The 18,402-nt window shown below is 41.3% G+C and overlaps 1 protein-coding gene across 1 annotated transcript in view; it reads left to right on the top strand.

The window, feature by feature from the left end:
* Positions 1-18,402, top strand: part of MARCHF3 (membrane associated ring-CH-type finger 3) — a 146,968-nt gene extending 128,566 nt beyond the window's left edge. The window contains exons 5-6 of the mRNA XM_054986545.1: positions 3,989-4,198; positions 17,958-18,402. Coding sequence (XP_054842520.1) covers positions 3,989-4,198; positions 17,958-18,116 — 369 coding nt within the window. The 3' untranslated portion in view covers positions 18,117-18,402. The remainder of the gene's footprint in view (positions 1-3,988; positions 4,199-17,957) is intronic.

Here is an 18,402-nt window from a genome sequence, read left to right as displayed (position 1 = left end):
CAAGAAGCCAACTAGCTACACTAATACTGTCCTAGTGTTGGTAGTACATTCTTGTCTGAGGTTTAGGAATGAACTGGAAGTGCTAAATAATACCTAGTTACAGTATCACAAAGAATAAGTCTCTAGGATGCTCCATCACACAGAGTTAAATTTTGCACTGTGTAATGACAAAAATATGGGGCTCTGCCATATGGGAAATTCTACTGATTAAGCACCTGGCATATTTGCCCAACTTTTAAAAGATGCTTTAATGAACACAATAGCTTGAAATAACTTGGTGTCTGCTATTGATACATCTCTCTGAGTGGTTTCACAAGGATTGTGAGAGGATTTCACATTGAAATCTTATTCTTTTAATTGATACTCAATTTTTTTGAAACCCAAAATGAAACTATTTAACTATTGGATAAAAAAGAGGCAGTGCCATCCTATGCAGGTCTATTTAGACTCCTACACAAGTCTATCTGGTGAAATTTACTCCTAGGAAAGGGTTCTTACGATTACATTTTGAAGCAGTTTCAAAACTACAGGTATGGCAGCTGAAACTCCTGAATTTGTAGTATGTTCTAAAGCATATTAGGATGAATTAGGACAAAAAATAACTATTGCTGTGTTATCCATATTTCATACCTCAGACTTCCACAATTATTGATACTAATATCCTGCTTAACATACTTCTCAAAACCAGAGCTCATTTTGAGGAGGAACGCACAGGAACGTAGTTCCGGCAGTTCCCCAAAGAGGTCACATGTCAGGTGGCCCTGCCCACCTTAGTCTCGGCCATTTTGGGCCCGTTTTGGCTTGGATTGGGGCCGAAACAGCCTGGATTGGGCCTCTGATGGGTGGTGGATCACTCTCCCCGCTCAGCAGTGGCCCGATCCTGACTATCTTGAGCCCTTTTTTGGCCCTTTTCAGGCCCTTTTTGCCATTTTGCACCCAATTTTGGCCCTGAATGGTCAGGATTGGATCCAAAACAGCCAGGATAGGTGATGTCAGGGGGTGTGGCATATGCATATGCAAATCAGTTATGCTAATGACACACTTCTGGTGATGTCAAGGGAAGTGGCATATGCTAATGGGTTATGCTAACAAGTTATGCTAATGAGTTCCTCCAGCTCTTTTTCAACAAAATGATCCCTGCTCAAAACAGAAACTTTTCCGTCTTCTGATCTTTTCCAAACTGTGGTGCCATTTTTCCTCCTGTGTTTGACTTCAGATAAAACTGTTAAGATTTATTAGTATTGTTTTTAATATTTTACTAATACAGAACAAGCATCTCGGGCTAGAAAACTAACAGTGCCATCTCAAGCATTTGCATCATTCTAATCCTAGTGAAATTCTTTTTAGGATAGCTCTGAAAATTGCAGCCTTGACCCCTTTCATGAACTGAGATGCCATGCTAGCGTGCTGAGTAAAAAGTAGAATAATTGGGAAATAAGGACAGAAGGCCACTTTGCCCAGCCCCTTGCTGTATGGCAGTGCCACCTACCTCTGCAATCCCAACTCTAGACCTCAGTATGTCTTAGGAAAGACTGCAAGGTAGTAAGAAGGCCAGTGGCTTTGGCCACTTCGATGGGTGTATGTGTAAATTTCTCCTACCACACAGAATGTGATCAAAATCCTTTTCAGTTCAAGAGACAATATTAAAACAGCAGGTCAGCAACCCAAAATGCAAGAACTCCTCTCTCTGCCATAGGAGGTCTGCTTCTAGGTGAAAAGGTTTTTATTATAGACTAGCTTGATCCCCGTGCTTTGCTATGGCATTTAACTACTTTAAATCCAGTTATAATACTTATGGATATGTAACATCTTTTGGTTTGTAGGGGTTTTTTTAGTTGGTTGCATATTTCTTTGCCACACCTCTAAGTTTTGGTGTCGGTGACTCTTGCACAATGTCTGCCAGGAGGCTTCTTGGGGGCAGTGAGAAGTGATGGCTGTGAGAGGTGTGAGGTGGAGTTGGACTGAGGGAAGGGTGGTGTGGTGGGCACTTTGGCAAGTTCATGTGAGAGGTTCGCGTTGAAATGGCCCCTAGAAAGATCATGTGTCATCTCCTCATGAACATTTAAAAACTCAGATGCCATACTGACTTTTATATAAAATCCCTATTCAGGAGTCTTGTACCGTCTTTCATCGACAGTCTGCAGTTTCTTTTACCTGATTATTACCTCAGAACACAGAGTTCCACAGCTGACCAATCTGAGAGAGGGGGGTTCAAGCAGGCAGGAGCCTACCAACCACACAAGAAAGCCAGGCCCCACAGGGAGATTGGCAACCCTAGTGAACTTTTAGGGGAAGACTGGGAGGTGCATTTTACCTCAGGATGTATTCAATGACTTCCAACAGCAACTGCATACTGTTTATAATGTGGGGGGGGGAGGACCAATCAGGCCACATATGCAAATAGCCTTGAAAGGCTAGCCCAATCAGGGAAGAGTGGCTGAGCTGGCAGTGGGCAGGAGTATAAGCAGGCAGCAGGCAGCCAGCCACACCAGGAAGCTGTATCCCTTTGGGAAAACACATTTTACCCGTTTACCCCCTTTGGGAGGGGATTTCTTAAAATCTCTTCTTAGTGGGTGTTTACATCATGAAAGGAATGTTCTCCCCAAATTTCATGTTTCTAAGTCCAAGGGATTGGACTGGGCATTGATGAATCAGTCAGGACACTTGTCTTTATGTATAGAGATGTGTTAAGAACATAGGGGTTTTGAACAGTTGAAATAATCTGTGGTTGTACTAGTTGGTAGGCTTCCAGGGGAAGAAAACAACTGTTCTTAAGATGGGTTTAGGCCTGGTGTTATAAACTTCAGCATCTGTCATATGATATGAGACTATCCTCTAAAGGTCCACTCTGCATGCAGATGTCTTCTGCTCACTGAAAGACTATTTTACACTCATGCTAGATTGAAAAGGCAAACTAACTCCAGATTGTGAAGGTGGTTGTACAAGCATAAGCATAAGACATACTATAGAACATAACATATAAATGTACTGTGTACAACATTACATTTATAGACTACTGCTAATTCCTATTTTTGTTCTCTCTCCGACTATAAAGACTCTCTCTTTAGCCCACCCATATACCTACAGTTGTAAAGTTCCACAACAATATTTAAGACAAATATTTTGATAGTCATTGGTTTTCATAAGAAACTTCATCTGCCTCAATACATGATATAATTTTAACCTGAATTCCTGTTATTTATCAAACCAAAACAGTTGAAATGAAGATCTCAGCTCAATTAGACTGTAAAAGGTGTGCAAATGCAATTTGAATGCAGCTGTACAGGAAAGAGATTTGTCTCTTCAACACATGCTCAGTCTTGTTAAATCCGAACTCTGCTCTTCATCCTTTTGTTAGTGATTAATGAGATGAAAGGGCTTTTAAAGGACTCATCTTTTTTCCTTTAAAGCACAAAGAGTAAGGGAAGCCTGGTTGTGAGTAGCAAAACCAAATGGTGATTTGAAGGGTTAAATCTCTTCTACTCTTCCATCTTATCAGTGATCACAATTGGGATTACATAGGTGCACTTTTACCTTAAATAGATGGTAAATAAATATATCAGAATTTACCAGGACAGGCTGGAAACAATCGGGACGTTAGGTGGAAATTCTTTGCATTTATGTACTTATAATTTTATTTACCAGCATTAGAAGAATTGGTCTTGAGAGTTACTGTACTTCAGTTATGAAGTAGTTCAAGAGAAACTTACTGTTAACATACAAAAATAGAAGAGCACAGGAAAATCCTCGCTTGTACTGTTTCAGCTGATGAAGCATCTATCTTTTTCCCCCTTGGCCTCTTTTTTTCTTAAGCATCTATTTTACTGGAACCATTTTTCTTATATATTCAGGCTTCTGGAACATTAAACAAATATAATTTTGTCAGCCAACAGGCTGGAGAATGAAGTTCTGCTCTTTTATGTAAAGTACCCAGCTGAAGAGCTCCAATCTTTTGCTGCAACTTATTGTGTGTCAATTCTTTCTACAGTGGCTAAGAAACCCGGGCCCACAGCATGAGAAACGGACACTGTTTGGGGATATGGTGTGCTTCTTGTTTATAACTCCACTGGCTACCATCTCTGGCTGGCTGTGTCTGCGGGGAGCAGTGGACCACCTGCACTTTAGTAGTAGGCTAGAAGCTGTTGGCCTCATTGCACTCACTGTCGCACTCTTCACAATTTACCTCTTTTGGACATTAGTAAGTATTCGTTTCATTTATGAGATGAGTGGGTGGCGGTTCCTACTGTTGGGCTGTAGCATTCCAAGATCATCCTGCTGCTGTGTCTAACCAAAGGGGATTCAAGCTGACGTGTGAAAAAGCAAGTTCATCGAGTACTTTGCATTCAAATGTATGAAAGCCAAACTTGTAATTGTGATCTTAGATTCTAAGTTTGTAGAAATCTAAAATTAGGAGTTTTTTACTGGCTGTACTAGTGAAGGCGGAAGAGAGTTGGACTTAACTGATGAGAAAATAGGCATGAGGAGACCAGGCAAAGTATTGCAACCTGTGAAGCTAAAGAAGACACTGAAGACCCCACACTATTAGGGCTAGTTATAAATACTGTCACCCCAAGCAGTGCTGCTCTTGTGCTGCTGGCAGCTGGCAACTCCCTGAGGTCATGGTGCAGGGATTTGGCTTGGACCAGGGCAGCATGTGTCCAAGAGGTAACAGCCATCCCCTCCTGTACCACAGTGGCTGGGAGCAAACCAAGACACTGGCCACATCCTCACTTACTTGCAGTTACTTGGGAGGCTTGGCCAGACACCACTTTCAAGGCTGGGTTTTCATTGTATTTGAACTCCTGGAGAGTGAAGGGTGAAGTGGTGGGATCCAGCCCCATAGTTTTCATTTTCTTTAACTGGAAAGTATTAGATCAAGTCTCCATTAGGGTTGCCAGCTCAAGGCTGGCAACTGACAGGTGACAGCAATGTAATGACAACACTGGCAAAACTTACTCCCCGTGTGCCCAGAAGTGACACGAGCACATTGCTGGGGATGTTCTAGGTTTAATCTTCGAATTTTGTCCAAATGCTATATGATCTCTGGCAACGCACTGACATCACTTCCGGGCACACAAGGACTGAGGTCAGAGTATTGGGATGCTATCTGTCACCCTCCCCCCTCCAATTTTCCCATCATTTTTCTCCCACCATCCAGAGAAGCAGTAGTGGGTAGAGATGGGCACGGGCAGCAGTATGAACAAAAAAAGCCACAAACAGCCCAATCTGCTGTTTGCGAACAAGCTGTTCATGAGGCCCCATTCTAAATGAACAGGTGGTCGTTTCAAGCCTCGTTTGTTGCAATTCGTCAAGCCACACAGTCTCGCACCTGCAATCAATTCCCTTGGCAATTCAGGCAGGGATTGTCTGAACTCTGTCTGAACTCCTGCTGGAAACCCCAATCTAAGCCCAATTTAGCTTGATAGGCAGGTCTTCCTTTCAAGTGTGGAGCTCCAAATTTGTTACAAGGGAACAAAAACCAGGGGGGAGGGGGGCTCCCAGCTCTGGATTTGGAGAGGGAGAGACAGTTGAAAGAGAGAGTGCATTGGAGCTTGAATTTTCTTTGTGTGTGGCCCCCACAAACAGCCAACCACGAATATGTTCATGAACAGGGCCAAATTCGTGGTTGTTCGTGAGTCCCTGTTCGTAGATGGCAATGAACAATGAACATCATGTTCGGGTTTTTTTTCTGTTCATGCCCATCTCTAGTAGTGGGAAGCATCTGCTGGCGGCAGGGGATCTCCCTGCCAGCAGGAACATGGCAAGCCTAATCTCCGTTCATATTTTAATGGAAATTCTGTGAGACCACTGGAGGCATGTCTTCATCATCCCTAAAAGTGTTTTCTGTTGATGTTATCTGGGAGCAACTTGAATATTTTGACCAAAAACAACAGGAAAGATCTATATAAGCAGTTCTAATACCCTTGATATGAGAATGACAGAACAACTTTTTCCAAAACTGTGTATCATTCAGAAATCATAAAATTGTTAATTTAACATTGTAGTTGGGGGTGGGGGGTAGATTTAGACTAAGAAGTGCTGAACAGGTTTTTTTTTTAATTTACATTCTAGCACATTTTGGAATAGTTGAGAGTTGTAATCAGGTGCTGAACTTCCTTCTCAAATCTAAGGGAATGGTTGGCTGCCTGATCCAGATGTTTTGAAGTAAAACTCTCAGATTAGTCACTCTCTATTACAATCAGCAGCCCTGTATGCTCAGTACAAAATGGTGGAATTGCACTGAATATTCCAGTTTGAAAAGTACATTAGTTTGGTCCAAGGGCCTGAAAGAAGCTCTTACTGTGCAGAGCTGCAGCAACACCATGCCTTTGAGCTTCCCTCATATCATATACGTGAATGCTGATTTAAGACAACATTGCATGTACATTCTAATATAGAAATCACATTTGAATTACCTACATGCAAAATATAAAATCAGATGACATACAATATGTGAAAATGCCACCCTAATCCCCAGAATAAATGGCCATACAAACTGGAAAATCCAGGAAGGTGCCTGATCTTCCCGATCCACTCCTCTCATCTACCTAGCAGAATGCTATAATAATGGAAGCAGGAGAGTACCGTATCTGGCTAATGGCTGTATCCGGCAGCTACAGTTAACAGACTAAATGAATATTGAGCTTTGTGGTGCATCCTTCACTCAGATGGTGAGGTGGTTGTTTCTGTCATGCCAGCAAAATCTCGTGGCACCTTTAAAGACTAACAACTTTATTAGGGCAGAAATTTTGTCAGATACATTAAGTGTTCTCCTCAATCCACAAGGAAAATATACTTCTAATTAATATATATACATGCAGGTGGGGCAAGGGTGGTGGTAGAATATCAACAATGAAGCCAAAAGGCCATAAAATGCTTCTGACATTTCTGAGACTGCCTCTTACATTTATGGCCACTCTTTACAAGTTTGTTTCTTTCAAGTTTTTTCTTGTAAAAGAGTGTTTTTTCTTTCATGTTAATACATATATATCTGCTAACTGAATACTTCATGCAACCAATAAAATGAACACTAGTTCACGGCAGCTTCTGCTCAATAAACTTATACCCTTCTGTCTTTAAGGTGTCACAGGATTGTTGTAGCCAAATCCACTCAACTATCTAGCCCTTTGGAAGATGGCATAACTTGGAGCTGTTTATAGCCACTACTTTGCCTTTGCATTATTATAGTTGCATCAGAAAATTAAGCGATCACTTGGATTAAATCCATCCAATGTGCCACATCTTCCTTAGCTTGCTAATGATATTAATGTCCTCCTTGCATGAAGTCAAGAGGAAGTGTTCAAAGTATGGAAAAGGTTATAGGAGTGTTCCTCATTCACTAAATATGGCTTGTTATTTAAATTTTCAATTACACATCAGGCTTTAGAAAAACCTCTTATGATGGCCTCTACCCTTCTGATGAAATGTGTTACATGCAATCTGTTCCAGTAAGTAAAGAAAGTGGTAGAAATGTTTTGTTTTGATACAAAAATAATATTTAATCAGTTTAGATGCCAATAGTGATTAATGTTGCTCTTTCACTGTCCCCACTTTAGAAACAGTTGCAGCTGACGACACTGCCTGTTTTACCTGCTCTGCATTTCCACAGTTTCCTCTTTTGTAGCTGTAGCTGTTTTTTAAAAAATGCAGCCAATCAATATTGTTGGCATTTACTTTAAAATCAAGTTGATCTCATCAGAGTTCCAAATTTAAAAAAAACACCAGTGTAGTAGCTGTACACAAGCTCATACATTTAATTATAGACAGCCCTTTCTTTGCCTAACGTCCATAGTACTCAGTAGAGATCGATACAGCTGAAATCACATTACTGTTTTACAGGCAATGTGGACTCTTTCCCTAGTATTTATGGCACTTGGTACTAGTTTTTAATGGCACTGTGAAAATCTTGATAGCCTTAAGTTTGGTCTAGTACACTATCCTTTAAAAAACACCTTTCACCAAATCATGAAAGCCGATCATAGCATACCTGCCCTATATTTATAACTGGAAAAAATACAGAGGGGAACACTGTGTGGTAACAAAGATAATGAATCAAAAGACCCACAACAGTAAGGACTAGCAACTTAACATAAAGTTTACGAAGTACAGCACACACTTATGGTGTAAGTTACTAACCACTTTTATGAACAATATTAATCACAAAGGCCACTAGCCTGTTCCTTTGCAATACAAAATGAACACAAAATGTACATCTGTGCGCACCATGGCTTTCCGTCCTCCCTGCAGGGTTGGCATCCTCTTTGTGGAATCTCCCGACTGGGGGCTGGTCATTGGAATGTGTTCATCATTTGACCACCGTGATTAAGTAAAAAGGAGTGACTCGCTTCATTAAGAGACAATTTTGGAACGTCTTCCCCATAGGGGACTGTGGACTTTCTGTTTGTGCAATCCTTGTGTTCATTTTGTATTGAAAAGGAACAGGCTAGTGGCCTTTGTGATTAATATTGTTCATAAAAGTAGTTAGTAACTTACACCATAAGTGTGTGCTGTACTTTGTAGACTTTATGTTAAGTTGCTAGTCCTTACTGTTGTGGGTCTTTTGAGTCACTATATTTATAACTGGCAGTATAGCCTACTACAGTCAGACAATAGCCAATGCTGCTGCTTAACAGCTTAATGTACGTGGTAAGTATGGTATAAGTGCCATGAGAGATGTACAACATGCCTGCCTGCACATACTTGGATTGACTCAGTTATGCCTTTTCATTCTCTCAATGTTTTCAGAACTCAAATGACGTGATATCCTGTTAGTAATTTCCTTCAAGATAATCTGGGTTGCCTTTCTTCAGCACACAATACAGTTTTTATTATTTTAGATAGAAATAACAAGGAAAACGCTTTGCAACTCCATGTCACTTCTAAGAACATTAACTTGACCATTGGTATCAATCACTTTGATTTTTACTTAGAAGAGTTTGCTAGAAATCAAGCTAATAATAACCAAAAGAAGTTAACCTCCCCTCCCTTAACCAGTGCACTGAAACATCTTGCTTCTTTCTCTCAATCAAGACTCCATCTTAATATTTCATAACAGTTAAGAATAGTTGCACACTACTGCTGTGTGGATTGGAACTCACCTAAAGGAGCTGCTGATTGCTCAGGAGGTAAAGGTTTGAAGGAAAGAGTTGAGAAAGGAGCAGTCTGGCAGATGCACCACTTTATGTGTTTCAGTTTTCAAAATTCATGTTGAATCCTACTCTCTCAGTTAATCAGCCATTGAAGGTCTATACACGCATTTTAATCCTGCAGGGCAGACCCTTCTGTGTAACAGATGTACATCTCTCTCATGACTCTTAGACCAGGCTGTTTAAATGGATGAGCGCATCTATTTTCCAGCTTGGAATGCACATCCCTGACCACAGCCACTAGCCATGGTCAGCAAAGCACCGCTGCAGCTGGATCAGGGGTCAGAATCAGAAAAGCAACTTTTAAACACTTCCACAATTTGTCCGTTTCTATAAAACTGTATTATTTTAATAGGATTTTTATTTGTCGGTCTTTTATAACAGACCCTCTGATCTCTAAAAAATAGCCTTTGAAACGGATTGCAAAACAATGATTTTATCTAGATTAACAGCAGGCAGAGCATATTAGCACGTTTTTTGTTTAATTTCTTGTTTAATTTCTTACTGATAGTTCCTTTGCTACATTTCACTGCCTATAAATGCTGTTTTATCACAGTACTTATCCTGTACAGCTAACTTGTTCTCAGGGCCCCAAAAACCTTTCTAATTTTTTTTCTTAATTATATTTTTCACTGTACCGATAGAGATTTGGAGTGACGGAGGAGGGATTCTTTTCTGGACAGCAATATTTAATTGCCATAAATCCCTCTTCATACAATGAATATAGTTTATTGCTTCTTAAAATGCATATTCACCTAAATAGTAATTAAACTGCAAATACTAACTTCCATCTGCCTATGTGAATCCTCCTAAGAATAATTTCCATTCTAAAATGACTTTTAAATTTTTTAAAATGGGTTTCCTATGGGAGCAAGAACAAAGCAGTGCTATATATATATTTAGTATTGTTTTATATTTACTTACAAGGGTGGTGTCTGATATGAACACCTGATTGATCAGGTGCAGTATCAGTTACATGGTAGCCTAAAGCTTGCTTTGATTGTAGTTTGAAGACTGAGTTGTATTCCTATTCTGTTACTAAGTCCAGCAGGAGGCGGGCAATATTAATAAGCCAATGTGCTCTCAAGGTCAGGAAAGGAAGAGCTTTCAGACTGTCACTGTGGAACAGCAGGGAGCAACTTAATAGGGAATATACATAAGAATAATACACACACAAAATAATAGAGAACACAGACTACATACAGAGGACTTGTACACTGTGACCGTTAGTGTATTTACCAGAAACAAGGGCTGTTGCAAACTTTGCCAATTAAATAGTGGTATACATGACAGGACATGGGTGTAAACTTTGGATTTCTCTGCTTTCTCCCCTGCACATAAGTTTTTAATGTGAGCTAGGGTCTGTCAGATCCACCCATGAAAAATAATGTGTGTGTTTCATGGGAAGATAGAAGTGTTAAGAATAAAGGTCCTGGTTCATATTAAAGGGTCTGCATATGGTAGGTGACGTACATGAACCAAAGGCTTGCTCCTCTACCCTTCATGCATAAATCTGTGTTACTGGCCAGCTGTGGCTGAGCACTGATATTTATTCTCAAGATGCACACATGAACAACAGAACATAGAATGGTTTTCCTTAATATATTGTAGGGACATGTACCATTTGTCAAGAGGCAATTCTTCATATAAGTCAGTTGAAATCCTAAAAGGGATCTCTTAGTGGCTAAAATACATTTAGAATTCTATGTATTTTACTTTAAAAGCCTGCCTCCCAGTTCCTCTCTACTTCTGTGCTGTACAGCAACGATATTGCCCCAGGCTGTGGCATCACTCTAAAATCTATTTACAATGGTACCCAGTGGATCACTATACTGGCATAGTAATTATTACTCCTCCTCCAGTTTGCTTATTTGGTCATGCAGAAGATTGTATTGGACTATGGCTGTTGTGGGTTTTCCGGGCTGTGTTGCCGTGGTCTTGGCATTGTAGTTCCTGACGTTTCGCCAGCCACAGACAAGGAGCTATTTTGCTTGCATATCAACACCAGCCATAAAATGAGAAGCCAGGATTGGGACAAGGTCGATAATCTCACCGACAGGAAGATGGAACAAGTTTTTACCAACCACACATCCAGACAGAAGCAGAAGTTTAACAAACTACAGGAAAAAAGACAGACAAGCCCAATGCTCGACAATGCACGCATTGTCATCAATCTGACAGACCATCAACTCTCACCAGAAGAAACCTCCATCTTGGCGAAGGGAGGAAACTTTGCAGTCACCCCCACCAGAATTCCTGTGGAAGACATCATTGCAAATGTAGAAGCTGCCATTCGTCATCTACCTGAAGAGGAAGCTGAGGAAATAAGAGGAGAGAGAGCCAGGATTCTACGAAAGGCAAAGCTTCCCACCAGCAATATAACACGCAAGGAGAGAAATGCCATCAAGACCCTCAATGCAGATCCAGACATCATCATTCTACCAGCTGATAAAGGCAATGCTACAGTGATCATGAAAACAGAGGAATACAAAAAGAAGATTAAGGAACTCCTGGACCCCTCCACCTACAAAAAACTAAAACGAGATCCCACTTGCAAAATCACCAGGCTAACAAATGCGCTGATCAAGAATTCCTCACTACATCCTGACACGCACAGAAAACTATGCAAGACTGAAGCACAGCCACCTAGACTATATGGACTCCCCAAAATACATAAGGATTCAGTCCCACTCCGACCCATTGTGAGTGCCATTGGTTCACCGACATATGAATTAGCTAGACATCTGGCCGATCTCCTGCAGGTCCACATCGGGAAAACCTCGTCTTACATCAAAGATTCAGCAGATTTCATCAACAAAATCAGTTCTCTGAAACTCAATCCACAAGACATACTTGTCAGTTTTGATGTTGTATCCCTGTTTACCAAGGTTCCAGTAAAAGACACTATTGCACTTATTAATCAGATTTTCCCAGAGGATGTAACAGCCTTATTCCACCATTGTCTGACAACCAGTTACTTCCAATGGGACAACGAATTCTATGAACAGATGGATGGGGTGGCCATGGGGAGCCCACTCAGCCCAGTTTTAGCAAACTTCTACATGGAACATTTTGAAAAAACAGCTCTAGAATCAGCACCTCACAAACCTAGTGTATGGTTCCGGTTTGTGGATGATACATTTATCATTTGGAGCCATGGGGAGGAAGAATTGATGGGGTTTTTGAATCATCTCAACAACATCCACCTGAACATACAATTCACAATGGAGAAAGAAATCGAGGGAAAACTCCCATTCCTGGATACCTTGGTCATCCGCAAAGCAAACTTTCAGTTAGGTCACAAGGTCTACAGGAAACCAACTCACACTGATCGGTACTTACACAAAAACTCCAATCACCACCCCCGACAGAAAAGAGGTATAATGAAAATATTAGTGGATTGTGCAAGACGGATATGTGAGCCGCACTTTCTCAATGAGGAAATTAATCATCTAAACCACGCACTTCAGGCAAATGGCTACTCCAGAAATGAAATCCGAAGAGCAATCAAACCCAGGATGAATCAAACAACCAAGGAAAAACAGTCTCCTACAGGAAAAGTGTTTTTGCCATATATCAAAGGAATTACTGATCAGATCGGAAAGCTTATGAAAAAGCATAACCTTCAAGCAGTATTCAGACCCACCCGAAAAATACAACAGATGCTACGATCAGCAAAAGACAGTAGAGACCCCCTCACCTCTGCAGGAGTATACCGTATACCCTGCAGCTGTGGACAAGTTTACATCGGGACCACAAAGCATAGCATCCAGACAAGAATAAAAGAACATGAAAGACACTGCAGACTTGGACAACCTGAAAAATCAGCAGTGGCTGAACATAGCCTAACTCAAACAGGGCACAGTATCTTATTCCAGGACACCAAAATACTGGACAACACTTCCAACTACTTTGTCAGACTGCACAGGGAAGCCATTGAAATTCACAAGCATAAGCAAAACTTCAACAGGAAAGAAGAAACCTTAAGAATGAACAGAGCATGGTTTCCAGTTCTGAAAAACACCAGGCTAACAAAACATTCTATCCCCGACAATAGCCCTGCAGAGAAGATTAGCACATCAAGTACCAATCCATATGCAAAAGAACCTCCTCAGGATACAGTGAAGCCTCCCGCCATTAGCATTCCACACCCTGGGAAACTCTTACAGGATGACTCAGCTCAACCCCACCCCTCCTGAGTAGATACAAATGACCTACATCTTTTCCACACTGTGACACTGAGAGATCTCTGTCTTTTGCTGCTACACCTCTGAAGATGCCAGCCACAGCTGCTGGCGAAACGTCAGGAACTACAATGCCAAGACCACGGCAATACAGCCCAGAAAACCCACAACAGCCATCGTTCTCCGGCCGTGAAAGCCTTCGACAATACATTGTATTAGACTGTTCTGGACCCAGTAATTATATTATAAATTAGTAAAGTAATTTATTTGATGTATACGGAGGAAAGGAATAGGTACCGCTCAGATCAAATCCACCAAGTGTAAATCCTTGACACACACCACACACTATGTCAATAATTGCATATGGCATCTAGAGTTTAAGCTCAAAACTAAATTCTAAGAAGAAATGAAGCCTGATACTTTAGTGTACTGCCCTTGTAATATAGTGGTTAGAATACCTGATCAGGATTGGGAGACCCAGGTTCAAACCCTCATTCTATCACAGAAACTTACTGGGTGTGTGATCTTTGGTCAGTCACACACATTCAGCCTAACCTACCCCACAGGGTTGTTGTGAAGATAAAATGGAGGAGGAGAGAAGAAGGATGTAAGTCCCTATGTGTCCTCATTGGGATGGGAGGTAGGATATAAATGAGGTAAATATATAAATATTTCAAGATATTTCAGAAATGTGGTCAGGCTCCTTCTAATAGTTGCAATCCATTAAGATAGCTTGCTACTGACAGAAATGAACCATAAGAGAGAAGGATCTCATGAGCCATGGATGGTTGACTGAACTCAGCCACCCAGCATTGCTCACCTATGTTTGCGCAATTTTATTGAGATATGCACATTCAGATTCAAAGCAACTGAGTTTTCCCCAGAACAATGCTGAGCTTTGTGATGTGATGTCGGTGGCCCATGCTATGGAAGAAATAAGCCTGAATAACAAAGCTCCTCCAATAACCAATTACAGATGAAGCAATTATCATTAACTAACTGATATTTGCATAAATCTAAATGCTAGCTGGGTGAGTAAAATGCTATTGAATTGCTCCACCAAGTTTAATAGAGGCAACTGTTCTCAGGACAGAGATCCCATAGATTTGCAAGAAAGTAACTTTCCATTGCCAGTGTCCTGCTGATCCTCTGCCTGAATGTAATGATTGCTTCTGGGATCAGCACACAAACTGTCTCTGGGCTAGACAGGAAGAACCCTGGACTTTAAAACGATGTTTTTTATTTTAAAACATGTATTGAAGGACAGGACCAGCCTCCATCCCCACTCTTGCCTTCAGCAACATTATACAGAATTAGTTTTTCTCTTTAACAGGGAGAAGTTTAACATGTAATTAGATATTTCAGAGTTCAAAAAGAATTTAGAAATTGTGGTAGGCTTCAAATTTTGAACATATTAGTGAATAGATCCACAACTTCTGGCACAATAGGTTCCTGGACAAATTCAGTGCTGTGTACCCTGGGCAGTTGCTGAAATTCAGTAGCTACATAATGTGGAAATTGCCCAAAGGCAAAAACCATTGTAAACAAGCTGTCGGGCTTAACTAGGATATCCTGTGAAAATGTCTTGAGCAAACAAACAGTCTGTTGGAGCCTGGTGCAACAATTCGTGGAAAAGCCTTGCCAGAGCTTGTATGGGCAACATAAGTGGAATCTGGCTTTCCATAGAAGCACCATTTGATTTTCTATCCAGATTTGTAAGCCATGCAATGTATCAAGAGGAGCATTCACCTTGAAAACTCCAGCAGGAGTCACCATAAATTGGCTACAGCTTGACAGCACTTATATATATATATATATATACACACACACACATACACACACACATATACACACACAAACATGTAATGTATATATGTATACATGTATATACATACATGTATACACACACACTCAAGGGGGGAGGCTCCACAAGAATCATGTGGGGGATTGGAGGGAGCCAGGCCAGGCTCCCTGGTGTCCCGCATGACCATCAATGCCAGCCGAGGGTGGGAGGCTGGCACCCTGCTTATTTCACACTGAAACAGTGTATGTGGTTGGGTGGGAGAGTCAGTGAGCCAGCAAAGAGGTGGGGTGACCAGGCAACCATTTCAGTGCGAGAATTGCATGGAGCCACACAAGGCTCCCTGCCCCCCTGACCACAACTGTAAGCAGAGGGTGGGGCCTGCCAGCATTCTAGACCCACCCAGCATTTTGGAAAAGAAGTGAGAGGGGTGGGCAGCTGGGTGGCATGCAGTCTCACTAATGGGCTCACCTGGCTGGTGCCAGCTTCTTCTTTCCTCATCTGCAGTGGTGGCAATGAATTCCCCAGTCACCCATCTCCAGCTTCACCCCCTCAGTGACAGCAAAGGCTCCCCAGTAGCTGCAGCTTCAGCCTCTAAAGCTGGAGGGAAGTGGGTTTTGTGCACACACGCAGAAAACATTTTTGTTTCTCCTCCCAATGTCACTTTCCTAGGTTTTCAGAATTTTCTTCAAACCTGAGAGTTCCTCCAGGTTTATAGAAACATCTCTTTTGTAGGCAAGGTGGGGCGGAAAAGAGGATTTGCATGAGGGGACCACTTACAGTGACAGAGAGAGACAGAGAGACCTGGCATTGAATCAGACCATTGACCCAGTCTTTTCTGGGTGGTGGTGACTCTTCAGGATCTCAAGCAGAGGGAAGACTTTTCCAGCACCAGCTAATTTTAAGTAAAAATGCCAAGGATGAAACCCAAGATGCTCAATCAGTGTTATTTATGGTCATTGACCAACATAACTTAGAATCAAACAATTCGCTTTCCATCAGTTGTTAAAAACAATCACCAACAGGTTGGATTAGAGAAAATAAATTACCTATAAATTAATTAAAACAGGTATATCAACATTTTCCATAAAAAAATTAAAACTGTGTCCAGTAATCTGTATCCCTCCTCAACGGTGGCTTGAAGCAAGTTAGCCACTGGTCCCTTTTATATCTTGTGTGCTCTGTTGGGCTTTGCAAAGAGCTGCAGAAGTTTTGCAGTTGCTGTTGTTGGCTGCTCTTTCCCGTCAGTAAGCAGCATTTCCACCTGAGCTTTGCTTGAGTGGCCTGGTAAGCTTTTGAGTAAGAGGGCTATATACTTTAGACAGAGTTTTTGGTAGAGAGGGTAGTGGAGTAAAATGTGCTTTGTCATTTCCACTGCTTCTCTTACACAAGGGCATAATCTCTCTTTCCATGGAATCTTCTTGAGGGAAGAGCTTGCCATCTGGTGAGAGCAAAAGCTTTCCAGTGTTCAGGGATCTCAAGTTGCGATATTCAGCTGGTGTGACAGTATATTTAGTTTGTACTGGAGCCAGGAAAGTTGGTGACCACTCTACGTCTCTTTGTTGCTTGGTGTTGAGTATCCTTTGTTTCACCTGTATCTTTACCCCATGTTTAAAATCATTTGTGGAGACAAGCCCAGGATGGCCGATTTGTCATTGGCGGCCTTTTCCCATAAAGATCTGAAGCCATCATTGATTATCAAAGGGGTTAATCCTTTTGGGTCATAGTTCAGTTTTAGCCAACTAATGATTGAAGCCAGAGCCACCCTAGCCAAAACCCAAGACTCCTGCATGCATACAGCTCTGTCACAACCTGCTCTTCATGCTATCCTTAGCTGTTAAGCTTTTCGTTGCCAGCTCCTCATATGTAAGCAGAAATATTAAAGATTTATATCACAAGATTTACATGTAGCAAAGAACAAGCAAAGTATTGTCGAATACCCTACATATTATTGCTTTCAAAATGTATTAATATTACTTTTATTGTGGGAAGCACTTCCCTTTGCATTCATTCTCTCAACAGCTGAGGGAAACAAGTCACACTATCTCTGTTTTATAGAGAGCAGGATCAAGGGAAAGAACAAGTGATCTTGGCTCAACATCATCCCCTTTCAGCCCCACTGAGTCAGTGGAGAATGAGCAGGGATTGGAATGCATGGGAATATCTAGGAGACAACCAATAAAAATAACTGGTAGACATTAATATCAGAGAGGATACAAATATATACTCTACTTAAAGGCAAAAGATGTTCAAGTTCAAATTAAGTAGCTTATCACAGAGTATTCTTCAGTGTCTAGAGCATGTCATGATGTTTTACTCATTTATCTTCAGAAAAGTCCTGTGAGAATTGTAATTATTTAAGAAACGAGGACCTGGAACTAGCACAAAACTGTGCTCTCTTATCACAGTCCCCCACTGAGTTTGTGGCTGTGCTGGGCTATGAATTTATTCTCTGTAGTGCTTTACTATCAAACTACTCCCCTGTTCTGAGCTGGTGTATACTGCACATCTTCAATGCCCTTTACTGCACTATTATTGTATGGCTTCATCCCACGGTGCTGTGGAAATGATTAAAGACCCACCACTAGTTAGTTGGGCTAGGTGCACTGGGTCCTTCCTATCCAATCATTGCCAAACAACAGTACTGTGAGGACAGACATGCATGTGAGCCATGTGGACTCTACATGATACAGCAATACGGTGAGATGAAACCATGGAAAAGCAGTTGGTGTATCTCTACTGCAACATAGGGATCGGCATCTTATTTTGTTCCAAGCCCATTTTCTCCCCCAATCTCAACCATCTCTTCCATTTCTCTTGTTACAGGTATCATTTAGATATCACTGTAGACTGTATAATGAATGGCGTCGGACCAATCAAAGAGTTATACTTCTCATCCCAAAGTCTGCCGGCATCCCTTCAAATCAGCAGTCCTTGCTGGGCCTGCATTCGGTCAAAAGGAACTCAAAGGAGACAATCGTCTAATTGTGCTAATCCCACACCGGAGCCATGAACTACATGAGGGTGGCTGATTCCATCCCAAATTTGGTAGTATCATATGCGGAACAACAGACTCTTTGCACAGGGAAGAAGACATCTGTTGCAACTGAAATCATGGATGCTGCAATCATATATTTGCTAAGCTGCCAAACATGTTTAAAAATTTAGCAGATACTGTATGACATTATCTAAGACCATGTTGATAGCTGCATCACTAGAGATGCAACCCTTTTTTATTGTTGTTTAAAGATATTAAACTATGATGGCTCAA

This window comes from Eublepharis macularius, chromosome 8 (genome assembly GCF_028583425.1).
Source record: "Eublepharis macularius isolate TG4126 chromosome 8, MPM_Emac_v1.0, whole genome shotgun sequence".
Taxonomy (NCBI): Eukaryota; Metazoa; Chordata; class Lepidosauria; order Squamata; family Eublepharidae; genus Eublepharis; species Eublepharis macularius.
The sequence above is the reverse complement of the archived record's forward strand: the minus strand, read 5'-3'. Positions and strand labels throughout refer to the sequence as shown.